This window comes from Jaculus jaculus, chromosome X (genome assembly GCF_020740685.1).
Source record: "Jaculus jaculus isolate mJacJac1 chromosome X, mJacJac1.mat.Y.cur, whole genome shotgun sequence".
Lineage (NCBI taxonomy): Eukaryota > Metazoa > Chordata > Mammalia > Rodentia > Dipodidae > Jaculus > Jaculus jaculus.
In genome coordinates this window covers 65,740,645-65,768,008 of record NC_059125.1, presented here as the reverse complement: position 1 = coordinate 65,768,008, position 27,364 = coordinate 65,740,645, and the positions used below count along the sequence as shown (strand labels likewise).

The following is a 27,364-nucleotide window of genomic DNA, read 5'->3' as shown; positions in this document are numbered from 1 at the left end:
TGACTCAGTAAGAGTTCTTTCTGTTGATTCTCTTTCATTTCACTCAGCCCTTTGTTCATGGCCCCATCAAATTTGGTGCATACACTTATCATAGTTACATTCTGGAATTCCGTGTCTGGAGTTCCTTCTAAGTAGATTTCATTAGCAGCTTCCACGATGGGACTGAAATTCTTAGTGGAGATCAGTCGCCTATTTTTCTTGTGTGATTCTTTTGCATTCGACTTTCCCCATCTGGAGATAATACTTTTGTCTTGTTGGGAATGTAGCTACAGCAGTTTTAGAGGGGCCTGTATGGGGTGTCCTTGGCAGACTTGATCTCGGCATGTGTGGTTTAGCAGTCTGTACATTGGTCTGTAATATGTTTATTGGAAGACAAGCAACATATTCTGAGAGCCTAGGCTACTCATCTATTCGCATGGCATGTGTGTATGCACGTGTGTGTGTGTGTGTGTGTGTGTGTGTGTGTGTGTGTGTGTGCGCGCGCACGCGCGCATGCACTTTGGGGTGTGGGTAGCCTGTAGCAGCCAGCAAGGAGTAAGTCTAGCACCAAGTGTGTCTGATCTCCAGTCTGGGAAGGCACAAGTCTAGGGTCCACCTGCTTGAAGGATTGGACCCTGGGTGGAGCTAATGAGAAAGCATAGGTCCCACTCCATGTGCAGGCAGTCTCCAGACAGGTCTGTGATGGCTACATGTGGGAATATGATCATCAGTGGGAGGGCCTAGTATAGTTGCCCAAACTCAATGGAGGAACAGGCAGGGGACCAGTGTAGAAGGTTGAATGTATTCCACTATGGACACAGGTATTATAATTAAACTTCTGACTTGGACCTCCAGCTATCTGGCTGCAGGAGGTTTCATTGGGTCCAGATCTGGAGTCCATCCCAAAGGTGTGTTTAGGGGTACATCTCATTCCAGGCCAAAGTTTTATAGAGAGGCCTGATCTCTGGTGGTGTGCCATCTGACTGCTGCTGGTCTGTGCTTGCTGTTTCTTGGTGTTGCTGACTGATAGTGGCTTCTGTCTCTGCTTAGATTTATGAATGGGACTCCGCTGCTTCCGCCATCAATGGAAATTCAACTGGATCTGTAAGCTTCAAATATATACCATCCACCCATAAAGTGTGCTTAGTCTGGGTATTCATACCCGAATCGAGGAACTGTCTATAACAGCCAGGGAGTGGGAACAGCATACAGTTCATTGGGGGAGGGGGTTAAGAACAACAGGCAAAAGATGCTGTTCAGCCGGGTGTGGTGGTGCACACCTTTGATCCCAGCACTCGGGAGGCAGAGGTAAGGGGACTGCCATCAGTGTGATGCCAGCCTGGAATGACATGGTGAATTCAAGTCAGCCTGGGTGAGAGTGAGACTATACCTCGAAAAACCAATGAAACAATAAGATAAAATAAAATATGTCCTTCAGCTTCTACCAGTTACTGAAGTGAATTTGGATGAAAAGGATGACCAGTCTGGTGGGAAGAGGTTACCCTGAGAATGCAGGAAACATAATGACAATTGGAAGTACAGTTTCAGAGCTTCCTATGTTTGGGAGGTGGGCGCCATAGGAATTGCAAAGAGACAGAACAGTGGCTTCAGGAACATGAGGTGAAGTAGGACACAGGTTTGACAGTCCATTAATGTCTTACAAAACTCTGATCAATGGTGGCAGTGTTCCTTATTCGTTGCAGGTGCCTGGCCTAGGAGGCACAGAAATGAGGCAACTGGGGAGGATGCAAGGAGAATGCTTGGCCTTTTCTGGATGACTTGCCTCTGGGACTTGCAGGATGAGTTAGCAAACAGACTGGAGGGTAACTTTCACACTATTTCCTTAAAATTTTTTTTGTTGTTGTTGACAACATAGATAACTATAGACAAGAGGTATTAATTCCCTCCACTCCTCCGCTTCCGCCTTCACAAATCCACTCTCCATCATATCCCTTCCCCCTCACAATTAGGCTCTCTTCTATTTTCATGTCATCACCTTTTCCTCCTATCATGTGAGCCCTATGTAGATAGTGCCAGGCATTGTGAGGTTATGGATATCCAGGCCATTTTGTATCTGCAAGATTTCATTGTAAGCAGTCCTGTCCTATGTTTGTCTCTTATATACTTTCCTTCACCCCTTCCACAATGGACCCCGAGCCTTGCAAGGTGTGATAGAGATGTTTCAGTGCTGAACACTCGTCGTTGTCCCTTCTCAGCACTATGGTGACCTTTGAGGCATCCCAGAGGTCACCGCCATCAGAAGAGAAGCTTCTCTAACCAAAAGTGAGAGTAGCATTAAAGTGTGGGTATGAATATTAAGAGAAGTGCTTGCTGGGCGGTTTGCTGAGCATAATACATATATTTAGCCAGACACCAGCAGGTGTTAACACCTCTAGAGCTCATGACATCTCTTGTCATAGGTTTTCATTACTGGGCATGTATCCCCTCCAGTGGAGGGAGTCTCCAGTCTAATTATCGAGTCGTTGGTTTCCCCAATAACAGACATGCCACTGTTGCACCAATTGGCTCATTTGGCCTGGCTGACCAAACTTAAGGCTTAGAGTGTCCACTGATTTTCTTTTTCTTTTCTTTTCTTTTCTTTTTTTTTTTTTTTTTTTGGCCACGGACGACATCTCTCTCCCATAGGGCTTTATACAGAGTACCTTCTTCTCTCCTTCTTCCAGCTGGTGTACAGGGGGGAGGTTTTCATCTCAAGTCCATCTTGATTTCTCAGTAAACTCACAGCCCAAGCAGGTGGAGACTTCAGCAATAGGTTTGACATAATTTCTGACCCTACATCTCCCTGATTCCCATACAGAGTATTGACCCAGTGTGCCATTCCCTGCTCCAAAGCTGACTTTTACCACATAGATATAGCACACCCTTTGGAAACTCCACCAAATTAGTACAACTGGTGGATATTGATGTTCATCACGCGATGAGCAAGAATGGATGTATATACTTACATGTGACATATTTAAATGTATATTATATCCATCACCCATTTAATAGACTCACTCGCCTACCATTCATGTGTTGTCACTCATTTCTGAAGTTTGGTCACCAACTGCCGTTAATACATCGGTGGGTACTGACTCTCGTGTTTGCAGAAAGCCCTGTGAATTCATGCAGTACCTCCGCTCTCATTCTTGCATTCTGGACCAGCTTCTGTCTCCCAAGCAAATGGATGCCAGGCAGCAAAAGCCTCATCACTGGGCTCCCCACTTTCCTTTGTGCCCTGCCCACTTGTGGAATTATCCATACAGAGCTGCCAAAGAGAAATTATTAAATGCCAATAAGATCCAGGCCCTCCTGCATTCATTCTTCTCCCTTGCTCCTCAGAACACTCTGAATAAGAAGCCAGCACTTCATCATGGCTCCCTCCAGAAACTGCACTTTCCTTCCTTGTTTCTTTCCTCTAGCTCCTCTCACACTAGCCTCAAGTCCTGATGGTACCTCTTCTCTTCTCTTAGTTCCAGGGTTTTTGTGCCACAGGACTGGGGGCATTGCAGCTGCCTCTGCTAGGCAGGTCTTTCCATGGCTCCTTTTAAGATAGGGAGCTTATCACTCTCCTCAGAAAGAACCTCCCCAGGCTTCATGTCTCCAGCTTGGCCAGTTTGGCAAAGTTCTCATTAAGTATGCATCAATTTATCTTCATTCTTTCCCCGAGCGCCTTATGGCAACCTTTAGTTTTATTTCATATTTTCAGATAAATCTGATATCTACCTTCCCACTAGAAAGTGAGCTCCTTGTGTGTGAGGTCCTCTGACTAGAATAAGGCATAATGCCTAGCAGGCCCTGCATGAAGACTTGATCTGAATGGCTGAATGCAGAAAATCAACACAACTCCCTTCCGCCAGAAAAGGGCCTTGTCTTTCCCCCACAGATACTCCACAGGGTCCTTTATTTAGTGTTTTTGCATCTCTCACTGTACTAAGTGCCCTAAACACTTGCTTGCAGGTGGCAGAAACTGATCACAAACTAACTTCAAAGATGGGGTTCCTGAGAACATACTTGGACAAAAAGTTCCAGATGTTGTCCTGGTCCCTTCTAGTCTCATGACATTGTTTTGAATCTTAGGGAGCATCTTCAGCACGAATTGGCTGAGTCTAGCCTGCCTCCCCCCAAAGGGGGCTCATTTATCATGCTGTGCCACTGTGTGCAGAGAGAGAGCCAAGTCGGGGAAGGAGCTTGTCAAACCCTTGCCATTATGTTGGTCCGCAGTGGATCCCCTTTGTGACTAGTCTCCAACTATTAATGCAGAGAAGCTCCTGTAATATTGTGACATCACATCTTCTCATCATCACGCCCTACTAGGTAACTATGTCTTTCCCCTTGGCGCCCGCCCCTTGGAGAGCCAACAGCAGTGGTGAACCATGAGCTTACCTGGCCCCCATCTGCAAGCAACCCAGGCCCCCAGGAGATTGGCTCCTAATTGGCAGTATTTTCCTTGACTGTGCACGAGCTCCATGTCTCTGTGTCTTGCTTTCAGCAGCAACAGCTCAGCATAGGGGCAGAGAGATGGGCTCTGCCCAGTGAGCAGAACCCCTGTCTGTGCATCTGATTCTCGGGCAGAGATGGAAATATCTGCCACACATGCCAAACTTGTGACTTCCTGGGCTGCATAGCTGTCCTGTCCAGTGTACCTTCTCAGAGCCAGTCAACACTGCCACTCAATGAACCAGCTTTACTTCCATAAAGAAGGTCGATTTGGATGCTGGATCAGGAATATGTGCTGGGCAGGTAACATTCCATGGCCACCATAGTCTAAGCACACAGAATTTGACAGTCTACTTAAGCACAGATGGCCTGGAAAGACTTGAAAATGTGTCCTAAGTCCGTAGCCAGCAGGGAACTGCAAATTGAAACTGCTTTGAGATGCTATCTGACTCTGGTCCGAATGGCTATCTTGAAGAAATGATGGTAAATGCTGGTGAGGACATGGGGGAAGGGGAAGCCTTCTCTATGGATGGTGGCAGTGTGAATCTTTACAGCCCCTCTGTAAACCAGTGTGGCAGTTCCTCAAAAACCTGAAGAAAAGAACTACCCTAGTACCCATCTCTACCACTCAATGGTGTATACCCAAAGGACTCTAGGTCAACCTTCCACAGAGATACTTGCACATTCGTGTTTCTTGCTATGCTATTCAGAGCAGCCATTAGATGGAATCAGTCTGGGTGTCTCTGAACAGATAAATGGATGAAGAAATTGTGGGGCATACCTACAACAGATTTTATGCAGCCGTACAGAGAAATGAATTCATGACACGTGCACGAGATTGAGGGCAACCGGACATCCTTATGTTAAGGGGATAAGCCAGACTCGGACAAAAACAGCACGTTTTCTATCACATGCGGGTCCTAGACTGAAAATTGTACAGATGTGTGTATGTATTTATACACAAATGTCTGTAGGTCACAAACCTACAGAGGGGTGCAAGAGAACTTCGGGGAGGCAGGGCAGACATGCGGAGAGTCATGAATTAGATATGGTACGAAAGCCTAAGAGGCCCTGGGAAGCTGGGTCAGTGGTGCAGAGTGCTTGCCTCTGAAGCATCAGGACCTCTCAGACCAGATCAACTCTGCAGGCTACATATGCAAACCTGGACTTGGCCATGCAAGTCTGTAACTCCAGTCCATGGTAAGCACAGGGGACGGAGACCAGAGATCTCTGGGCCTAGTGAAGGACAGTGGCTCCAGGAGAAGAAATATGAGGAGCAGCGATAAGCAGACGCCCAAAATTCTCCTCTGGCCTCCTTATGCACGGGTCTGAGGCACACGTCTCTATGTACATGAGTGCACACACCACACATCATACACATATGCGATGAAAGTAAAAGAGAGTTATAATGGGAAAACTATAATGCCACTTATGTATAAAGGTGTCAAGATGAAACCCTTCATTTTATATTCTAACCTTGAAAATCAATATAATTGAATTTATAGGCATATATTTATGTTTTAATTGTTTGTGTGTGCTCAAGTGTCTGAGTGCAGAGCCAGGCGTGCTACAGGGTGCATGTGGGGGAGAAAGTCGAGGTTAATCCTCTGTTCTTCGATCTGATTTGAAGTAGGGTTTCTTGCTGGCGATTCTCCTGCTGCTGCTGTTCTTTGCTGTGCTCCCCATGAGCTTCCAGAACAGGCTTTCTCTACCTCCGTTCTCGCCTTCAGCTTCAGTATCAGAGCCAGCATGCTGGGGTTACAGAAACCAGCCATAGCTCCTGGCTTTTATATTAAAAAATTAGACATTTATTTGAGGGGGGGGGAGAGAGAGAATGAATACAGCAGGGCCTCTATCCACTGTAAAGGAACTCCAGAGGCATATGCCACCTTGTGCATGTGCCTTACCTGGGTGCTGTGGAATTGAAGCTGGGCCCTTAGGCTTCGCAGGCAAGACCTTAACAGGTAGAGCCATCTCTCCAGCCCAACTTCTGTCTTTTTTTTTTTTTTTTTTTTTTTTTTGAGGTGGACTCTGGGGATTAACCTCCAGATAATGGTGAGTGATTTATCCACTGAGCCATTCTGCCCCCCTCCACACCTTCCACTCCCAGCCAAGAACCTAGTAGGTTTGTCCTGGCAATTCTGTTATCTTTAGTGGAAACCTGAGCTGGAGTGGAGTCAAGACATCCTGAGGAAAAGACATTATGTTTTCACCACTCTTTGAGATCTGATCCTACTGGCTTGTGCTCTGAGAACCCTGTTTCTGAAATGAAGAGGAGGGGCACAGGGAAGTGTTTTCTTGTCTCTTAGGAACTGGTTCCCACAGAATTTTCTTCTTTTTGCTCTACCTTGGAGTTCTATATGGCTGCAAAGGTGTGTGCCCATGTGTGCCTATGCGTTTGACCATGCACACTTGTATGTACACGGAGAGAGGCTCCAAACACGCAGAGCGACTTTGTGATTATTCATTCCACTTCTCTCCTTGCACATGCCCAGTGGTGACCATGACCTTGGGTACAGAGACCCCAGCGCCTTAACTTGACTTCAGGATTCAAAGGACTTCCAGCCCCCATCTCCCATGCTGTGCTCTTGGAGATTTGTCCTGGCCAGACTATCGAGCATGACCAAGAGTGACCATGTGTGTGCCTTGGCACAGAGGAATCCCACAGCCTGGAGTGCCTGCCTTATCACCTTTCATACCCCAGGATGGGGTGTCCTCTTTGGCATGGCCTTCCCTGGCGCCTACTGGGAACAGCTAGAGGCCGACCCCACTCTGTGGAGGATTTGAGGCTCCAGCTTCTCTTGATGCACTCTTCTGAAAGTTGCCAGCTGGCCTGTTCCCTCAACCTGGCTGCTCCGGCCAGGGAGACAAGGCTGCTCTCGCCACACACCGCCGCCCACACATCAGCACTCATTGCTGCCTGTATACATACCTACGGGCTGGTGTAAAGGCTGGTCGTGTCAGCCCAGAGCAAGAGTTCAGCTTCTGTCTTCCTTTTCCTTCTGAGCTCTGCCTTGTGCGTCTCTAGTCGAGGTTGGGAACGTTAGCACCTTGAGGGCAGAGCCAGAAATATGACAAGTGTCTGACTGTGCACCAGACAGGCCCTGTTCCCAGACATCGGTTTGGCTGTCCCTATCTTGCCAAGGAGCACAACGCTGGGGACAGGGTGCTCTTGATTCCGTCATGCAGACCGCATCCATCCACTCAGCTTGGCGAGGCCAGCGGGGAGTTGGGGGGCGGGGTAGGGTGCAGAACCCCGGGCCCATAGGTGCGCCTTGGGCTGGGGTAGGGCGTTCCAGCCCACATCCCTTGCCCCCCAGGACAGGCTTCCAGCCAGCCTGCGTCTTACTGCCTTGTGTCTCCCGGGCCCCCTGCATCCCCAGGGACTGCCTGGCTCTGACTCTGCATGTATGTGAGGCACAGCATTATGAATGAATGCGCATTCTGTATTCTGTCTTCTGCAAGTGTTGCGGAAGGAGAGGGGAAGAGGTGCGAAGGGGGGGGGGGAGTAGCTCAGAAAATGGCTCAGCAGGCTGCGTGGGGAGCTGGGGAGACTCGTGCTTTCCTGGTGGTGACGTTAGGCAGTGCGTGTGTGGGGGGTGGGGGCTTTTTCTGGCGGGGGTTGCACATCCCCCCCCCATGCGCGAACACGGTTTCTTGGCTGGTTTAGGCCAAGCAAGCGTGTCTCGAAGGCCGCCCCACCCACTCTTGCAAGGTACTTGCTTTGATCACGGAAGCGTTCCATTTTGGGGGCGGGGGCATCAAATCCCCCCCCCCAGCACACGCAGGGAACCCGGATTCCTCGCGTCCAGAGCGGAGCCCTTCCGCTGGCGCCCTCGTCATAAATATGCCCGCGCTCCCAGAGGCTGCGCACTGGCACCCCCACCCCACTTCACGCCAGCCCGCCCCCGCCCCCGCCCCACCGCCCGCGGCCCCGCAGCCCCGCAGCAGCCACAGGGGGAACCAAAGAGACAGAAGCCTTCCCAGCTGCCCGGACCACAGACGCCAACACCCCCGCCCCCCACCACACGCCGCCCTCCCGCCCGCGCCCCGCACGCTAGCCCACGACCGAGCGGCGGCGGCGGCAGCAGCGGGCTGCGGCGACTCGGACCGGCGCGCTCCCGGCCGCGCTCGCCATCCCGGTGACTCGCTCTCCCAGTTCGACCGGAGCCAGGCCCCCCTCCGGCCGCTCGCGCTCACGCCCCCGGCCCGGGTTCCGGCACCCACCGGCCCTTCCCCGCCTCTCCGCCCCCTCAGTTCGCGGCAGGGGAGGTCGCGCTAGCGGCCCGGCGGCAGCGGCGACCGTGGCGACCGCGGCGACCGTGGCGGCGGCGGTGGCGGCGGCGGCGGCCGCGGCGGCGGAGGCGGCGGCGGCGACCGTGGCGGAGGCCGTGGCGGAGGCCTCCGTGGCGGAGGCGGAAGCAGAGGTGGAGGCTGAGGTGGAGGCGGAGGCCTCGGGCGAGGAGGCAGCGGCGGAGGCCACCCTGGGGGAGGTGGCGGCCGCCCTGGCTAGAGAGGAGGAGGAGGACGACGAGGAGGAGGAGGCCGCCCGGGCCGTGGCGGCGGCGGCGGCGGCGGCGGCGGCTGAGGCCAGCGCCGCAGCTGCAGCGGAGGCTGCGGCGGCCCCCTTGGGGGAGGTGGATGCGGATGAGGAGTTGGCGGCGGCGATCGCCGCGGAGGAGGCGGCTGCCCAAGCGGAGTCCGGCGAGGGCCCCGAGGGAAACCCAGACTTTCCCATGGCCTCGCTGTACGTGGGCGACCTGCACCCCGAGGTGACCGAGGCGATGCTGTACGAGAAGTTCAGTCCGGCCGGGCCCATCCTGTCCATCCGCATTTGCCGGGACAAGATCACCCGCCGCTCGTTGGGCTACGCGTACGTCAACTACCAGCAACCGGTGGACGCCAAGCGGGCCCTGGAGACCCTGAACTTTGATGTCATCAAGGGCAGGCCAGTGCGCATCATGTGGTCCCAGAGGGACCCCTCGCTCCGCAAGAGCGGGGTGGGCAACGTCTTCATCAAGAACCTGGGCAAGACCATCGACAACAAGGCGCTGTACAACATCTTCTCGGCCTTCGGCAACATCCTGTCCTGCAAGGTGGCCTGCGATGAGAAGGGCCCCAAGGGCTACGGGTTCGTGCACTTCCAGAAGCAGGAGTCGGCTGAGAGGGCCATAGATGCGCTGAATGGCATGTTCCTGAACTACCGCAAAATTTTCGTGGGGAGATTCAAGTCGCATAAAGAGAGGGAGGCAGAAAGGGGAGCCTGGGCCCGGCAGTCCACCAGTGCTGACCTCAGAGATTTCGAGGATGACACCGATGAGGAGGCCACCTTCCGATGAAGACGTCCTAGCAGCTAGCCAGTAGAGCCAGACCTTGGCTCTCACCCGGTTTACAGCGTCCCCGCCCCCACCCCCACCCACCAGCAGTGTATTGTATTGGGAGTGCAGGTCTCTCTCTCTCTCTCTCTCTCTCTCTCTCTCTCTCTCCTGTGTGTTTTCTGTCTCTCTAACGCTGTCTCTCTCTCCCCCTCTCTCTCTCTTCCTTCCTCTCTCCCCCCTCCACTCCTCTTCTGCTCCCCTTCATTCTTTTCTCCATCTGTCTGTCCCCACTCTGTCCTCCTCCTTCCTTTCCTCTCTCCTCTTAGCTCTCTCCTCTCCTCTCCTCTCCTCTCCTCTCCTCTCCTCTCCTCTCCTCTCCTCTCCTCTCCTGTCCTGTCCTGTCCTGTCCTGTCCTGTCCTGTCCTGTCTTCTGTCCTCTCCTCTCCTGTCTTCTGTCCTCTCCTCTCCTCCCCTCCCCTCCCCTCTCCTCCCCTCCCCTCTCCTCTCCTCACCCCCAGCAAGGACATTGAGAAAAATCCTACTGATCTGTGCCATTCGATAGGTTAAAGGCTGCCTCTTCTCTCTGTGGTATGGTTCCTAAAAATCATTCTCTCTCTCTCTCTCTCTTTTTCTCTCTCTGTTTACTGTACAGGTGGTACAACTCCATGGTAGGAACATCAGAAAGGAGAAGGAAGTCAGATGAGGGAAAAAGCAAGCGAGTATTTGCTCCCTAGCGTCCTCTTACCCAGAGAGGACCACTTTTACCTTTTCTGTGTGCTGATTTTCCAGGCTTTCTGCTCTCCCTTTTTCTCCCTCTCACCCCAAAGCCGCCTTCCCTTTCAACATACTGTTGTAGAATGGTTCAAGTATGTGGTGTTTCTTAACCTGCTTTTCTTTTCAGCAACTAATACCAAACAAAAATCAACCCATTGAACTTCTTTCCATGTTATTCAACAGGCTTACGAATCCTCATCTTCAGTGCCTGCAGAGTGCTCCTGTGTGTATCCATGGACCTTAACGTTTCTGTAATCATTCCAGCATTGTTGGACATTCAGGTGGTGCCTAGTTATTTCCCTGTGTTTAAAACCAACACTGCGTGCTCTGATGATGAGTGAATCCTTCCTTGTCAAGCCAACTCTGTGCTAGCATCCTGGATGGTTTCCTTAACTGTGGACTTGCAGGGTCCACATATAGACATTTCAGAGACTTTCCTTATGTGTTGCCAAAAGGCTACCTTCATAAGCATTGTACCAATTTGCACTTGTGCCAGCCAGCACAGCTAGTAAAAGGAGTATTCCTGTTTCCCCTGCAAAGTCTCCTGGGCCACTGTAATAGATGTTTGTGTATGTGTGTCTTGATCTTTATGGTGGGCTGCAAATGGTATTTCACTGTCCTAGTTATTTCACTGGAATTGATCGCTGTTAATAATTTCTTTTCTCTGTTCCACTTTCTTTTTATCTCTTTGTCAAAAAATAAATAAATCAATATTATTACAGGAAAAACTAAGGCAGAGAGCAGATGAAAATGAATGTTATTAGTTACCAATCCTAATGACAACCCTTGCCTTCTTGAATCATGTTCATCTGTATGTGCCCAGTATTTTCCATGTGATATATATATATGTGAATTTAATGTATATAGTGTTTCAATATCTGCTTTTTCACGCTTAAAGTATAATATAGATTATAGACATAGATGTATAGATATTCTTGAACTTCCTTTCATGTCATTAAATATTCTTCTAAAATAGTTTTCATGCTTGTTTTTTGTTCCATTGTATGTATCGGTCAATTTACAGATTATATACAGAGTATACATACATATATATATATATATATATATATATATATATATATACACATACACACACATGTATATGTATATATAGAGGGAGGGTGTGTGCTTATTATGTTTAGTTTTTCTTTTATTTATTTATTTATTTATTTATTTATTTATTTGAGAGCGACAGACACAGAGAGAAAGACAGATAGAGGGAGAGAGAAAGAATGGGCGCGCCAGGGCTTCCAGCCTCTGCAAACGAACTCCAGACGTGTGCGCCCTCTTGTGCATCTGGCTAACGTGGGACCTGGGGAACCGAGCCTCTTACTGGGGTCCTTAGGCTTCACAGGCAAGCGCTTAACCGCTAAGCCATCTCTCCAGCCCGCTTATTATGTTTAAATTCCTTCCTTTTTATTCAAAGAAATAACATTAGGAATAGCATTTTGCGCAGATCTTCCTCAAATTGAAGATATTTTCTGAACAAATATTGTTCAATGTAACATTTAAATGTTTATTAATGTAAGGTTTAAAAACCTTTTTTAAATCAGTAAATGACTATCCATTACAATAACAACATTTTACCCTGATTGGGACACAAAGTGTGAAATCTTGGACATATGGAAAATTTTCCTGGAACTTGTATTGTCATCACTTTGGCACTCCTAGAGTATTTTATTAGGAGAATCAGAAATTGTCTTGTAAACATTTATGTTTTAATATATTTTATTCATTTATGTTAGAGAAAGAGAGAGAGAGAATGGGCACAACAAGGCCTCCAGCCACTGTAAATGAACTCCAGATGCATGTGCCCCCTTGAGCATCTTGCTTACAATGGTCCTGAAGAGTTGAACAAGGATCCTTTGGCTTTGTAGGCAAGTGTCTTAACCACTAAGCCATCTCTCAATCCCCATAAACATTTATTTCAAACACTCATCTCCATTCAAAAATATAATAGAAACTTATAAACATAATTAAAGAAATAAAATTCACTCAATTCAACCAGCTGACAAAATTCAACTTTGAAACATTTAAAATTCTGTATCTCTTTCTATATAATAAATACACACACATACACACACACACATACATGCATACACATACCTTCAAAATGTAAGATAATGGGCTGGAGAGATGGCTTAGCAGTTAAGCGCTTGCCTGTGAAGCCTAAGGACCCTAGTTCGAGACTGGATTCCCCAGGACCCACGTTAGCCAGATGCACAAGGGGGCGCACGCATCTGGAGTTCGTTTGCAGTGGCAGGAAGCCATGGAGCACCCATTCTCAATCTCTATCTGCCTCTTTCTCTCTCTGTCACTCTCATATAAATAAATAAAAATGAACAAAAAAATTAAAAAAAACCAAAATGTAAGATAAACTACATATTTTATCGTGGTACTTTTTCAATCTTTCAGGTTTTTCTCATATTTCCAGATTGTCAAATATCCTCATATTTTAACTTACTTTTTTGATTTTATGGATGAGGTATCATTTCCAAAATGTAACCTTTTGTAGTTTTAAATTGCTCTGGATGTTCACAAAAATATTATTTTATGGAAACATTTGTGAGTAAATATATCTAGGAACATTTATTTGCCTTATATACTTTGTAGCCTGAGGCAAATGCTTTTTCCATACAATTGATGCCTTCCAATAATGTAAGAAATTTTGTTCATACTTCTATTTTTATCTTCTTAATATTTTTGAAGTTATAAGTTAATTAACCTTGTGGATTTTTGTTTTATTCCTTTTTGCAAGTAGATTGCTTTAAAATGAAGGCATGACTACTAAAAATGCCCAACAACCACATTCTTTCATTAGATTCTATTTCCTATAAACTATTTTTACTAATATAATGCCATAAAAGCCAGACCACAATTTTGTTTGTTACTCATTTTTTAAAGCACTTTGTTTTTCTTGTGATTCAACTGAATTCATTTTAAATATCTGAACATAAAGCCGGGTATGGTGGTGCATGCCTTTAATCCCAGTACTGGGGAGGCAGAGGTATTAGGAGTGCCATGAGTCCAAGGCCATCCTGTGACTACATAGTGAATTACACGCCACCTGGGCTAGAGTGAGACCCTACCTCAAAAAGCCAAAAAAATAAAATTACTGACAGACAAAGTAAAGAAAATGAAAAGACTGATTATCCTACCTATATATAATGATTAACCTGATGGTCTATGCCAGAGTTCTATTTTAATAGGTGTTATCTTCAGCTGGCCTCAATTTTCACTGTCTACCTCTTGTTTCAGTTTCCTTTACTCAAACCAAAGATGCTGAGAATATTCTGCTGTACAAATCATTGTTCTCATTCAGTGTGAGTTCCTGAACATTCTTACAAGTTCAGAATACCATATTGTTGTTATATAGTATGTGATTTTAATTTCAGATACTTCTATTAATACCTGATAAATATCAGTAATTTCTGATTACAAGGAAAGTAATTTATGGCTACTCATGACTCTCTTTAGTGGTGGCCAATCAATTTCAAGAAATATATACATATTTTATTGCATATTATAATTAACATACTTCTTGTATATAAAATATCAATCCATGCTTTACAACCTACATTATTTCAGAATCTTCATTCTATAATAAACATTTCACCTTTTTTGTTTGTTTGTTTTGTTTTTTCAAGGTAGTGTCTCACTCTAGCCCAGGCTGACCCGGAATTCACTCTGTAGTCTCAGGGTGGCCTCAAACTCACAGTGATCCTCCTACCTCTGCCTCCCGAGTGCTGGGATTAAAGGCGTGCGCCACCACACCCGGCTTATTTGTTTTCATATCACTTCAAATGGTCTTTTGAACTTATTGTATCTATGGAATTGACCTATGGAATTGATGGAATTGACTCATTCCTTAATTTTTACATTGTCAGAAATTTTCTTTATTTTCCTTTCTCCTTTAATTTCAAACTGCTATGCTGACTACCTTTTATTTTGATTCATAGTTACTTACATGATTTTTTCACAACAAACGCTTCTAGAAGTAGCAGAAAAACATTGTAATGTATTTTTGAGAATTTTCTTTTTGTAATCAGGTTTCCACTTTTAAAGTTGTGCCAACTTATACTATAAATATCTTGTTTCCTTATAAAAGTGTACATCGTGTTACAAAGCTCTGCTAAGAATTTCAATTTGTTTTGATTTTGCTATGTTTTAAGTGGATAAAAGATAATTCATATTTTAAGATTTTTCTTTTGTTTGTAGTTCTAGAAAAATCATGTGTTGTTTCAAACAAGGAAGGCCATAGAACATAATAATTCTACAGCTGAGAAAAACCCACATCCACATTAAGATTTTTATTGTGGTCTGGAGAGATGGCACAATGGTTAGGTGCTTGCCTGCAATGCATAATGACCTGGGTTAAGTTCCCTAGTCCCCACATAAAGCCAATTGCATAAAATGGCACATGCATCTGAGGAGTTTGTTTGCAGTAATTAGAGCTTCCACCCATTGTCTCTCTCTCTTTCATTGCAAATAAAAATATTTTAAAATATTTTTATTTATTTATTTGACAGAGAAAGAGGAGGAGGAGGGGGAGGAGGAGAGAGAGAGAGAGAGAGAGAGAGAGAGAGAGGGAGGGAGAGAGAAAGAGAAATAGGTGTGTCAGGGCCTCAGCCACTGCAAACGAACTCCAGATGCATGTGCCCCCTTGTGCATCTGGCCAACGTGGGTCCTAGGGAATCTAACCAAGGTCCTTTGGTTTTGCAGGCAAACACCTTAACCACTAAGCAATCCCTCCAGCCCATAAAAATATTTTTAACAGAGATTTCTCCTTTAATCCTAGCACTCAGGAGGCGGAGGTACGAGGCCACTCTAAGACTACATAGTGAATTCCAGGTCAGCCAGGACTAGAGTAAAACCCTGCCTCGAAAAACCAAAACAAACAAACAAACAAGAAACGATTTCTATTGCTTGACATTACACACAGACATACACATATATGTATATATGAATATGTATGCACATTATACAAAGATGATCTCTGTATTAGTGTTCCTCAGGGAAACAAAAGTTAGTAGGGCTGTATGTCATAGGAGGAAGAGGCTGATAAACCCAATAATTTGTTGCATGCAAATTGGAGAATCAGGAATTTTGGAGAGACAAGAAAACAACATTGAGGATCATGACCATTTGGGCCATTTTTCAAGTTTTCAAATTTTTAAGTTTTTTTCAAGTATTTTCAGGACCTGCTTTATGCTGATCACCTTGTAGGCCATTTCTATTTGATGTGGTTTAATTACTTGAGGATACGAACACATACCCTGGTACACAACTGTTGATTCAGTAAATGCCCTTTTCTCTATTTCTGTCCATAAAACCTACCAGAGGCAGTTTGTTTCAGCTGGCAAGGGCAAGAATAACTGTCCTACCTCAGAAGTATATTGACTATAAGTCCCTAAAACAAAACTTACTTTAAAAGGGATCTTAAGGGTCTGGAGAGTCAGCAGTTAAAGGCACTTGCTTACAAAGCCTGACAACCTGATGTTGATTCCCTAGTACCCACATAAAACCAGATATATAAAGTGGTGCATGTGTCTGGAGTTTGTTTGCAGTGGCAAGAGGCCCTGGTGCACTCAAACTCACACTCTATATTTCTCTCTCTCTCAAATAAAACATTCTTTAAAGGATTTGGATTGTTTTTCTCTTCTGCAAGACATTGCACAAGCATTACTATACATGCTTAACTTTATGAATTAGTGGTTCAGATAACTCAGATCACATTGAGTATCTCAAGTTACATGGTTACTTGCTGACTCGTGGCTAAGTGATTAGCTTTTACTAAGGTTTAGTAGTGGGTGAAGAACTATTTCTCAAGGAGTGTCCTTGAGTACATTTTATGAAGTTAAACAGAGGCATTTGACTAGGAGAGATAGAAGAATGGTTAGTCTTTTACAATTAATAAGCTTTTAAATGCTGGAATAAAATTTGATTTTACAGACTGCCAATAGACCTTCCATGGCTCAGGGAACATTGTGGAAGAGGGATCAAAACGAATGTAAAAGCCACAGAGTGGGTAGGAATACCCTGAAGCACAGTCCACCACTACCCCATAGGGACTAACTGAGGCCTTCATTATCCCACAATGAATCCATAACCCCACTGAGGAGGGCCTGTAGGGTAATAGGAGATGGGGCAGTGGTATAAAAGAATATAAACTGGGCTGGAGAAATGACTTACTTAGTGGTTAAGGTGCTTGCCTGCAAAGCCAAAGGATGTAGGTTTGATTCCCCAGCACCCACATAAGCCAGATGCCCCAGGTGGCACATGTGTCTGGCATTCATTTGCATCAGCTGGAGACCATGGTAACCAATTCTCTATATGTCTCTCTCTTCCTGCTTCTTTCTTTCTCTCTCAAATAAATAAATAAAATATTAAAAAGAGTATAACCTGTTATATATAAAATAAATTTTATGCCTGTCATCCTAACACTTGGGAGGCAGAAGTAGGAGGATCACTGTGAGTTTGAGGCCAACCTGGGAGTACAGAGTGGGTTCCAGATCAGTCCGGGGTAGAGTGAAAATGCAATAAATTAATAATTAAATTTTAAAAATGATATTAGTTAAGTTCTGGTTTTAGATATTTCTTACAACCCTTCTGTTCAACATACTCATGCCTTTTTTACATACACTTTTGTACTTTAATCTAACTACCACTTAAAAAGTCTTTCTAGGGGCTGTAGAGATGGCTTAGCAGCTAAGCGCTTGCCTGTGAAGCCTAAGGACCCTGGTTCAAGGCTCGTTTCCCCAAGACCCAAGTTAGCCAGATGCATAAGGGGACACATGCATCTGGAGTTCGTTTGCAGTGGTTGGAGGCCCTGGTGTGCCCATTCTCTCTCTCTCTACCTGCCTCTTTCTCTCTCAGTCACTCTCGACTAACTAAATAAAAATGAATTAAAAAATTAAAAAACAAATAAAAACGCCTTTCTAGGGCTTAAGAGATGGCTTAGTGGTTAAGATGCTTGCCTGTGAAGCCTAAGGACTCATATTTGACTCTCCAGATCCCACATAAGCCAGATGCACAAGGTGACACAAATACACAAAGTCACCTATGTGCACAAGGTGGTGCACACACCTAGAGTTCGATTACAGTGGCTAGAGGCCCTGGCACACCAATTCTCTCTCTCCTATAAAAAAATTACAAAAATGTCTTTCTAAGTCAACATTCTATATATTCAGCATTTAAATTTTTCTTTTCCAACTTATCTTTAAACCATCTCATCTCATCATATTAGCAATTTTTCTTATAGAACTATTAAGAGAACCACATCTAACTGATAATCTAGTATCTAGGACCTAATCATTTTATCATTATAAATCCACAGAGAAACATCCTTATCAGAAAAAAACATAGAATTAGACATTAAACAATTTAACATAAGAATTTAAAGTTCATAAAATTCTCTTTTTTATTATTTATGTCATCAAAAACATCTATACTTTAAATGAAATCTAGGAAAAATGACAACCAGGCTTGATTAATAATAATTCCCCAGGACACACATACAGGCTTTGGTACCTGTTGGTTTTAGAATAAACTTTATGAAAGACACTTTTAAAGGCAAGAAAAGAAATAAATGTCAGGCTTGTTATTTAAAACATTACAACAGGTTAACATTGAAACAGGTCAAAATGAATACTGTATAGATGAACATTAAAATCTGGTATTAGGAATTATCTTGTCCAAACAACTGAGAGAGAACTAATATAGTTCATTCTGTTTTACCTCTATTCCCAATGTAGCTTTAGTGGCTGTCTTAGCAGGGCAACATGCCTTGTTCAGTTACTGGCTGGAATCAGGTTACCATGTTGGACTGGTCATGTGCTCATTCTCCATGTTTCCTGTCTGAGTTCAGAGAAACCTGTACCCTTAGGGAAGACCAGCTGGCCTTCTAACAAAAAGCATACAAGCAGACAGCATTCAAGGTTAAGATAATTAACATTCAAATTTATGGAGGTACTAGGTAGGTAGCTGGTGATCAAATGTAACCCTAGCTGCATGTATCAGTTTCAGCTTTGGGGTTACACCGCTGTATGATTCCTCCTGGCCAGATCAGTGTACACCCTTGACCCACCCACATGGAAAGGGAGTTACTTGGGTGACAGGTGCCAGTCTTAGGGGAAGATTTTTTCGGCTTACCTGGTCTGGAGGCAAATTAGTGTTGAGATGTATAGAAATCTGGGATGAACCCCAAAAATGATACTATTTAGGTATTATGGGTTTGTATTCTCTGCCAGTTAAGGAATTAAGAGACAGGAAAGTATTTTAAAAGAATTAATTTTATTTTATAGCAAAAGTAAAATAAAGGGGAAAGAAAACAAGGTCTTTATACAGGAGGGGGCTTCTAGAGCTAGAAAACACTTTTCAGATATCTTGTCACAACAATAAGAAAAGTAACACACCTCCTAATGTCATTAATCTGAACTCATTGCTATGAGAACCAAACCCTTAACACGTGAGCTTTTGGGGAATATTTCAGATCCAAATCATAATAGTCAACCTAGTCAATGTTGCCAACATGAAATTTGCTGACATTGAGTAAGTTTCTCAGTTCAATGACTGTGGTTCCTACTGTGATGTCTGGTCTACAGAGAAAAATATCACCAAACTCCTTTTAGGGTGCTGAAGTTCTAATCACTAATATATTTCTTGAAGTATCAGTAAGAGATATGACTTCTGAATTCTCCCAGTGAGTTGAGTAGACCTTAAATGATAATTACACTCTCCTCAAACCTTTAAATCCCTTCCTACACCATGAAACCAAGACAAACCAAGCATTATGGGTCATGCTTTGCCTCATGTTTTATCCATCTCATGAAACTGTTAAGAGCCCTTTCTAATTTTTTTTGAGGGATAAAAGCATTTTATCTGTGTATTCAGAATCACACACAAGTTACCTTTACAGTTCAATTTACTATATATAGAAATCATTTTGATTTTATATTTTCACTTAAATTTTGAACTGAGATGACACTATTATATAAAAAAGATTTTACATTAATTATTGTTGAACATACCAAACTGAAATACATAAGTTTAAATTTTAAATTTATGGAAAACAGTCTTCAAATACAATACAGGTATTTTTAAAAAGTTCCCATATCATCTACATGTGACATTTGCGATCCTGGGCTGTTTCACATACAATAGCTCTCCTATATAAATGGCAAAATTGAAATGCCATGAAACTCAAGCCTGCATATTTACCAAGCTTAGGACTCAAAGTTGTACCACTGTTAAAAAGGTTTGTCATTTCTGGACCACAATGGACAACACTAAAAAGGTACAGGACTATTCCCCCTTCTAGTTACAATTTAAAAAAATGTTACATGGTAGCTTTGAATTTTGCATAAAACCCCATACTGTACCTTGGAAAAGTCCAAGGCAGTAAGATGACAATGGACTGGGATCCTAAGTTAAATCTGTAATTAATAGAACCCATGATATCCAAATGGATATTAATTAAATCAAAAATATTAAGCACCTACTGGTTTGAGATTGAAATTAGAGATTCATGATCAATTTCTCTCCACCTTAAAATCAAGGTGTAGAAACCAGTTATTTAAGTGCATTCCAAACTTCTATGTAGTACAGGTAGAATTTTCTGTCCATTGGCACCAAAGTGAAGTCACATTTCCTCTTGGGAGACAGAAATTCCACATTTGAACATAGAATAAGTTAGGAAAAAATGACCCCTGTAGAGATTGTTTATTACTATTGTGATTCTGAGATCTAGGATTATGAATATACTAGCAATGAGCAAAGCAAATTCCTGGCAAAACTGTCAGGTTAGCCGGGCATGGTGGCACACGCCTTTAATCCCAGCACTCGGGAGGCAGAGGTAGGAGGATCGCCGTGAGTTCAAGGCCACCCTGAGACTACAGAGTTAATTCCAGGTCAGCCTGGACCAGAGGGAGACCCTACCTCAAAAAAACAAAAAAAAACTGTCAGGTTAGTGATGCTAACTCCCTCCCCCAACCACCATAAAGTTTCAGTACAAAAAGAAATGTAATTACTAAGCTGAACAAATGGGAAACAAGAAACTAAAGAAATAGGTTAAACCAACAACAAAAACCCTCACTTGATATTACTGTAGTTGAGTAATTGAAGAAAGTGTACTTCACTCCCAACCCCCTTGAATATTCTATGCAAAGGGGCATAGGATTTCTAGATACAGATGTGAGCCCTTCTAAGTTTTAGTGCTCTGCAGCTCTCTGCATTTTCACGTCCTACCCCACACCAAGTTTATTCAAAGTATTCAATCTTCCATATTAGCTGGAAGATCTGTGATTCAAAGATTTACTAATGTACTCTATGCATCCTATCTATACAGAAACACCTAATATTACAATTGGCGTATGCAAGATGAACAATTTTGGTGTTGAATTGTTAACATCATGCTTACTGCACATGAACTCTCCAAACTCAATCTGAACTTCACACAATGATTTACCAAACACTTTGCTTAAATTATTAATTTAATAACTGAAAAATATACTGAGTCAAACCAAACTTTAAATGGGCTATAAAGAAAACTAACCCTCAGAACAGACCATATACACATCTATTTCAAAACTACTTTTGCTAGCTAGCCCCTTTCCCAAAGTTTTAGCCTGAAAAAATAGTAAAATCTACACAAAATTTTATTGCAATCATACAAGGGTTACATTAGGTCAAATACAACAGATACTATGATGCCACTTTACATTTATTAAACTACAGTTCAAAGCACAAAGTTACACATTCTAAATACACTAAATGTATCTAATTGAAGTCACACTGGTCTTCAACTGACATCTGATATATCTGGGTGAAAGACATTAACTTCACAAGATTGTTTAACACGAATCCTTAGTATAAAAACTATGGACTTTATGTAAGCGATTTAATGGGGAACCCAATTAATGGGCTTCCATCTCCACTAAGTCATCCATTTTGTTGCATATTTTATTTTAAATGCTTAAGGGGTAGGACAAACTGATAAATTAAATCTGGATACATTATCTAAATCTCCCATTACCCCCAATGAATTATAGATGACAGCTGATTTTTGACTGGTCCCAAATAGCTATTACTATGAAATTAATTTGTTTCAAGAGAATTAAGATAATAAGATTGAATTTTTTTTCCCAAACTGGAATGTAGACCAGACAAGCTTAACCTGGGACTTCAGATCTAAAGAAGCGTTAATGCCAGCTTAAGCTTCCATGGAAAAGCTGTCTTCCTGGCTCAGCTGAATGCAAGAAGATGCAAAGAAGAAGTTTTTCATCATCGTGTCTGAAGTAATTCCAGCATCTTGCATCTCATACCAATCACTGAATGACATCATGTAATAAATAGCTGGCCTCTGGACATCATTAAAAGCAGATGGCTCATGGAAAGAATCTGCTCCCATGTTATCAAAGATAAGCCAGTCTCCCACATCCAGCTCAGGAAGAAAACAACTTCCCACAATTTGATCAAGCTCATCACAGGTTGGAGCCCAAAGGCCGCTTGTAAACAAAGGCTCATCTTCCTTGTATTTCTTGTGAACTCTGGAATGGTATTTAAGTCCTCAGAAAGTTTACTTGCAAAAGAACCATAAGTACCATCATTCATGTAATACACGAAGGCTGGTTCATCACTCTCGGTTTTTTCTACTCCAGAGGAAAATTTATCATTTTTAACAACTTTCTTAGCAATAATATTAACTGCAAGTGTAAATGCAGAAGACACAAAATAGCTTCCAGGTTCTGAAATTATCTTAATACCAGAACCTTCAGGAAAGTAGATATCCAATAGTGGGCTGATAATATGATTAACCTCTTCCAACTGAAATTCAGTTCCTGTGAAGCCTCCACCAATGCCTAACATGTCCATTGTAAAGCCTAATTCTCCAGCGATGTCAAACACACAACGAGCATCAGACAGAGCATGTACGTATACTTGAGATTCTTTGCAAGCACTTGAAACATGAAATTTAACCCCAATTATTTGGATATCAAGTTCCTTTAGCACATTCCAAAAGATGCCTTCAGTTCTTCAGTGTAGTGCCGAACTTCTCACCTCCAATATTATCTTCTGTTGCAATATGGAGTAAGACCTTGGCATTTGGGTTATTTTGTGCAATTTTCTTCAATTCAATTTCTCTGCCACATGTCATAACACTCCAACTCTTGCTGCCTACTTTATCTGGAGAAACTTGCTTGCAAGGACTTATGTAAATAATGTTTTCTGGAGAAACACCCAATTTTTGCACTAAAACCATTTCATTTTTGCTGGAGCAAGCAAATCCAGTTCCAAGAGCTGCCAAAATCTCAAGTACAGCTGGAGTAGAGTTGCACTTCACTGTGTAAAATGGCTTTATCTGGGCCACCACATTCTGCCACTGACTGTGTTTCTTCACAATCTTCCCAAGATCTCCCACAAAAAGTGCGTTCTTTCCTGTCAGGGTATGTTCCTATACATAGTTATCAATAACATTTCCAAGGTTTGTTTCTTCATCCCACAGGCCAACGGAGTAGTCTGCATCGTCAATAAATCCTTTCATCTCAGCCGTATTCCACAAAGCCGAAAGTCATAAACCAGGAAAAACAAGAGACGGGCCACCAAGCCTATGTCTGGGTCCTTAGAATATGCCACAAACTGCTACAAAGGCTTCTAAGTTGACTGTACTTCAGAAGAAACTGATACATCTTTCAAATAATCTCAAGATAATTCTGGCAGCAACAGCCCACTTGACACCAAGCTGGATGAATGTGAGTCTTGGATTTCTGAAGAGAAGACCTCCATGGACAAGTTAGGAGATGGAACACCCCTATCATCAGCTAGGTTCCCAAGGTGGCTCAGTGTTGAAGTTGAACTGCTCTCTATACAGCACTTCTTCTAGGCCTTCTGGGTAGTTGTATACCTGGTCAGAAAGTTTGCCCTCCAGCCACTGCAAACTAACTCCAGAGGAATGCGCACCACCCTTGCATCTGGCTGGGTGTACTGAGTACTGGGGACTCGAACTCAGGTCCTTAGGCTTCGCAGAGAAGTGCCTTAACTGCTGAGCCATCTCTCCATCCATGAAGTAACGGGCCCAAAGAGTCGGGTAAAGCGTCTTCTCTTTTTTGGCAGAATTTTTAAAGAGGGATGTGGTTACGTTGAGCAGAAATACCCAAGGTGGCCTGGGCCATAGGCTGCGGGGACGACGTGTGGGGGGAGCGCGGCACCAACACCAGCTGAGAGGCACTGGCGGCGGCGGCCAACGGAGAGAAACGGGAGAGGAAAAAAAAGGAGGAAGGCGCAGCCTGTGGGAGGAGAGGAGTCAGCCTCCTCACACCGTTGGGCAGCAGAGCGAGAAGGGATGAGGGGAAAGAAAATAAAAAACACGAGAAAAAAGGCAAGAGAAGACGACGACGACGCGGTGGGGAAGAGCGAGAGAGAAAGAGGAAACACTGCGGCCGAGCGACGAGCCAGAAAGTGTGGCCCTTTCTAATTTTTGAGCCTCAAAATAAAGGCAGAATTTGCTTATTTGGGGCCATATCAATAAATTGGATATGATCTAATTTTATTTTCCTTCCAGTATCCTTAGCATCTATCATCACACATTTCCGTGATTTCTATCTGTATAAATTAAAGTAGCTTCTTTTGACTATAATACAACTCCTTGTGAGTCATACATTAAATGTGCTAGATACTTAATCTATAGGTCTAGAAGTAAAGGTGTATGATGAGATTATGAGTGTTGTTACGCATGGCAACTGCCATTGAGGAGACCATTACCATTTCATCAGACAGACTACTTCTAGTGGCATTGGGAGATATACTTGCAAAATTGCTCAAATATCTTCAGAATCGCTTAGCTTTTAGCTTTTTATTGGAATATATTCAGTTTATAAGTTTCATAAAGATAATTTCTTTAAAATATGTCATGTGCTTTGACCATATTCATTCTTATATTGTCCCCTTTCTCTTTTCCCATTTTCACTTCCACTAGTCTCTTTCCTTTTTCACTGGTTTGCAAAGTTAAAATTTTAACCCACTCTGTACCTGCCTTACTGGCACTATGATAATTTCCAACAATAGATACATGTCAATAATTTTATATATGCTATCCTGTTCTTTCTAAGAGGCTAATGTGCTGGTCATATTTTTTTCTCTGTCACCCCTGCATGCAGAATCAGCAACTCTTACTCTTCTCTGTTTTTTCCTTAGATAGTATAAGTCCATACTCTCTTTCAAGTATAAACTCCTTTGATAATTAGCTTTTATAAACAATTTCTAGATGTGTATCTTTTTTAAGTTTCATAATTACCTACTACTTGAACTTTTAACCTATAACCTTGACAATAAACAAATGTACTTTCCCTCTTAATAAAAAGCAAGTTCTCCTTTAAGCTATGTGCTTTTTCAGTTGTTCATCCTGTAGGGTTGCTTAGTTACAAACTGTTTGAGATCATGTTGTGTCACCATCTATGGTGGTTTGATTCCGGTGCCCCTATAAACTTATGTGTTCTGCATGCTAGATCCCCAGCTGGTGGCAATTTGGGAATTGGAGCCTCCTGGAGGCAGTATATTGTTGGGTTTGGGCTTATGGGTGTTATACCCAACTTCCCCTTGCCAGTGTTTGGCATACTTTTCTGCAGCTCTTGTTTACCTGATGTTGGCCAGGAGGGGATGTCCACCCTCTACTCATGCCATAATTTTCCTCAGCTATCAAGGAGCTTCCCCTCGAGTCTGTAATCTAAAATGAACCCTTTCTCCCACAAGCTGCTCTTGCTTAGGTGTTTTCTACCAGCAACAAAAAGCTGACTAAAACAATAGTAAATTGGTACCAGAGGAGTGGCATTGTTGCTACTAGAAACATGACTGGGTGGATTTTGGCCTTTTGGAACTGATTTGTTAGAGAAATGTGGAATGATATAAACTCTTGGCCTGAGAGACAGCTTACAGTATTGTAAGTACAGTTTGACGGACCATTCTGGTCAGAGTTGAAAGACCTGAATGCAGTAAGAACTATGGACTGTGATGTTTGTCTTATGATGGTACAAAAAACCTTGTAGGATCTGGGCTAGAAGAAGTTTATGTTAAGAGTCTTGCTGCATTCTTCCTGTTTGTGTCCTGACAATGTGTGCAGGGTTGTACTGTGTAGAAATGGACTTGTGTGAGCAGAAGAATATGACACAGAAAGAAATGAAATCTTTGGGCCAAAACTGCTGTCCACTCATCTGTGAGATATTACAACCATTGATATTGGGCCAGATGATCTTCACTGAGATAACACGAAGAATATAGACTCTTTTGAAGGAGCCTGAATGTTAAAGGAGTGTCCTGTTCTTCAAAGTTGGCTTTATTCCTCCTTGGATTAACAGGTTGGTGGCCCAGCTGGCACTATGGAGTATATCAAATGCAGGAAACAGAGGGTCATTAAGTTTGCAACACAGTCTTATTTTCTGGAAATGGCCATGGACAGTATGAAACAGGCTTATTGGATTACCTGTGTGGAGGCCCTATGGAGCCATAAGGATGAACCTTGGGTTGCAGTGGAGACCCAATGGAGATGCCAGGACTATGGGATGGCTGACCAGGAGACCTACCAGCACCAGATGAAGTTTTATGAGACTGTGAGTAGCCTAGCTGCGGGCATGGCATTGGAAAGCCAGAGACTCATCACTGGTTAGAATTATCAGACTTTAAGACTCATCAATGGCTAGAGTTGTCAGACTTGGAGCCACAGAACTTGATATTTGCTCTGTTTGTTCCAAATCTTGTATTGATTAGATATTTCTTTGTTATGCCCAGTGCTATTTCTTGCAGTGTGAATGTTAATTCTGTGCTATGATGGTTCTTTTTGTTGTTATTATGGGTCAGTTAAAAGACCTTGGACTATGGGAATGTTTAAGTATCACTGGGATTACTAAAAACTATGGGGACTTTTAAAGTTGGACTGAATGCTTGCATTTTAGATCATACATGGTTATCAGCTTATGGGGGCCAGGGGCAGAATGTGGTGGCTTGATTCAGGTGTTCCCATAAATATGTGTTCTTAATAGGTCCCCAGATGGTGGTGATTTAAGAATTAAAGCCTCCTGGAGGTGATGCATTGTTAGGGGCAAGTTTATGGCTATTATAAACAGCTTCCCCTTGCCAGTGTTTGGCACACTCTACTGCTGCTGTTGTCCACCTGATGCTGGCCAGGTGGTTATACCCAACCTCTGCTCATGACATCATTTTCCCCTGACATCATGGAGCTCCCCCTCGAGTCGGTAAGCCAAAATAAACCCTTTTCTTCCACAAGCTTCTCTTGGTCAGCTGTTTTCTGCCAGCAATGAAGACAAATGCAACAAAGCCGCCTGCAACAATTTCCCAAAGATTATTCTTCTACATCTGTCCTAATCTGATACACTTTCCTAACTCTCCCTTCTTCTTTCATCTCTCTCTTTCTCTCTCTCTCTCTCTCTTTCTCTCTCTCTCTCACACACACACCTTGTATTTTTTCTGTTTTATTTTTCAGTCAGACTGGCTGACCAGTGAGTACCAGGTAAACACTCTTACTGGCTGAACCATTTCCCCAGCCATAGATGGATGGATGGATAGATAGATAGATAGATAGATAGATAGATAGATAGATAGATATAAATATATATGAATATGGCTACATAGATATAAATTAACTTATCTATGTACAATCTAGAATCTACAAATGAGAGGAAACATCACATTTGTCTTTCTGAGTCTGGCTTATTTTTCTTCATATGATGATCTACTGTTGCACTCATATTTTTAGCCAACAATACATTGTTCTTCTTTATAACCAAAAAATATTTCCTTGTGAGTACATTTGTATACATATGTATGTATATATATGTATCACTTGT

At 43.3% G+C, this 27,364-nt stretch overlaps 2 protein-coding genes and 1 pseudogene across 2 annotated transcripts; 1 reads left to right on the top strand and 2 right to left on the bottom strand.

The window, feature by feature from the left end:
- Window positions 1–8,476: 8,476 nt before the first annotated feature.
- On the bottom strand, window positions 8,477–9,157 carry LOC123456530 (antifreeze protein Maxi-like). The gene is made up of 2 exons (XM_045139880.1): window positions 8,780–9,157; window positions 8,477–8,671 (listed from the first exon to the last, which is right to left on the bottom strand). Exons 1-2 carry the CDS (start codon window positions 9,155–9,157, stop codon window positions 8,477–8,479), a joined length of 573 nt encoding a protein of 190 aa, XP_044995815.1.
- On the top strand, window positions 9,062–10,029 carry LOC123456703 (polyadenylate-binding protein 1-like 2). Its single transcript, XM_045140842.1, has one exon. The coding sequence runs from the start codon at window positions 9,156–9,158 to the stop codon at window positions 9,756–9,758; it is 603 nt and encodes a 200-aa protein (XP_044996777.1). The 5' UTR covers window positions 9,062–9,155; the 3' UTR covers window positions 9,759–10,029.
- Window positions 10,030–21,656: 11,627 nt separating this feature from the next.
- On the bottom strand, window positions 21,657–23,151 carry LOC101616326 (annotated as a pseudogene).
- Window positions 23,152–27,364: the final 4,213 nt, after the last annotated feature.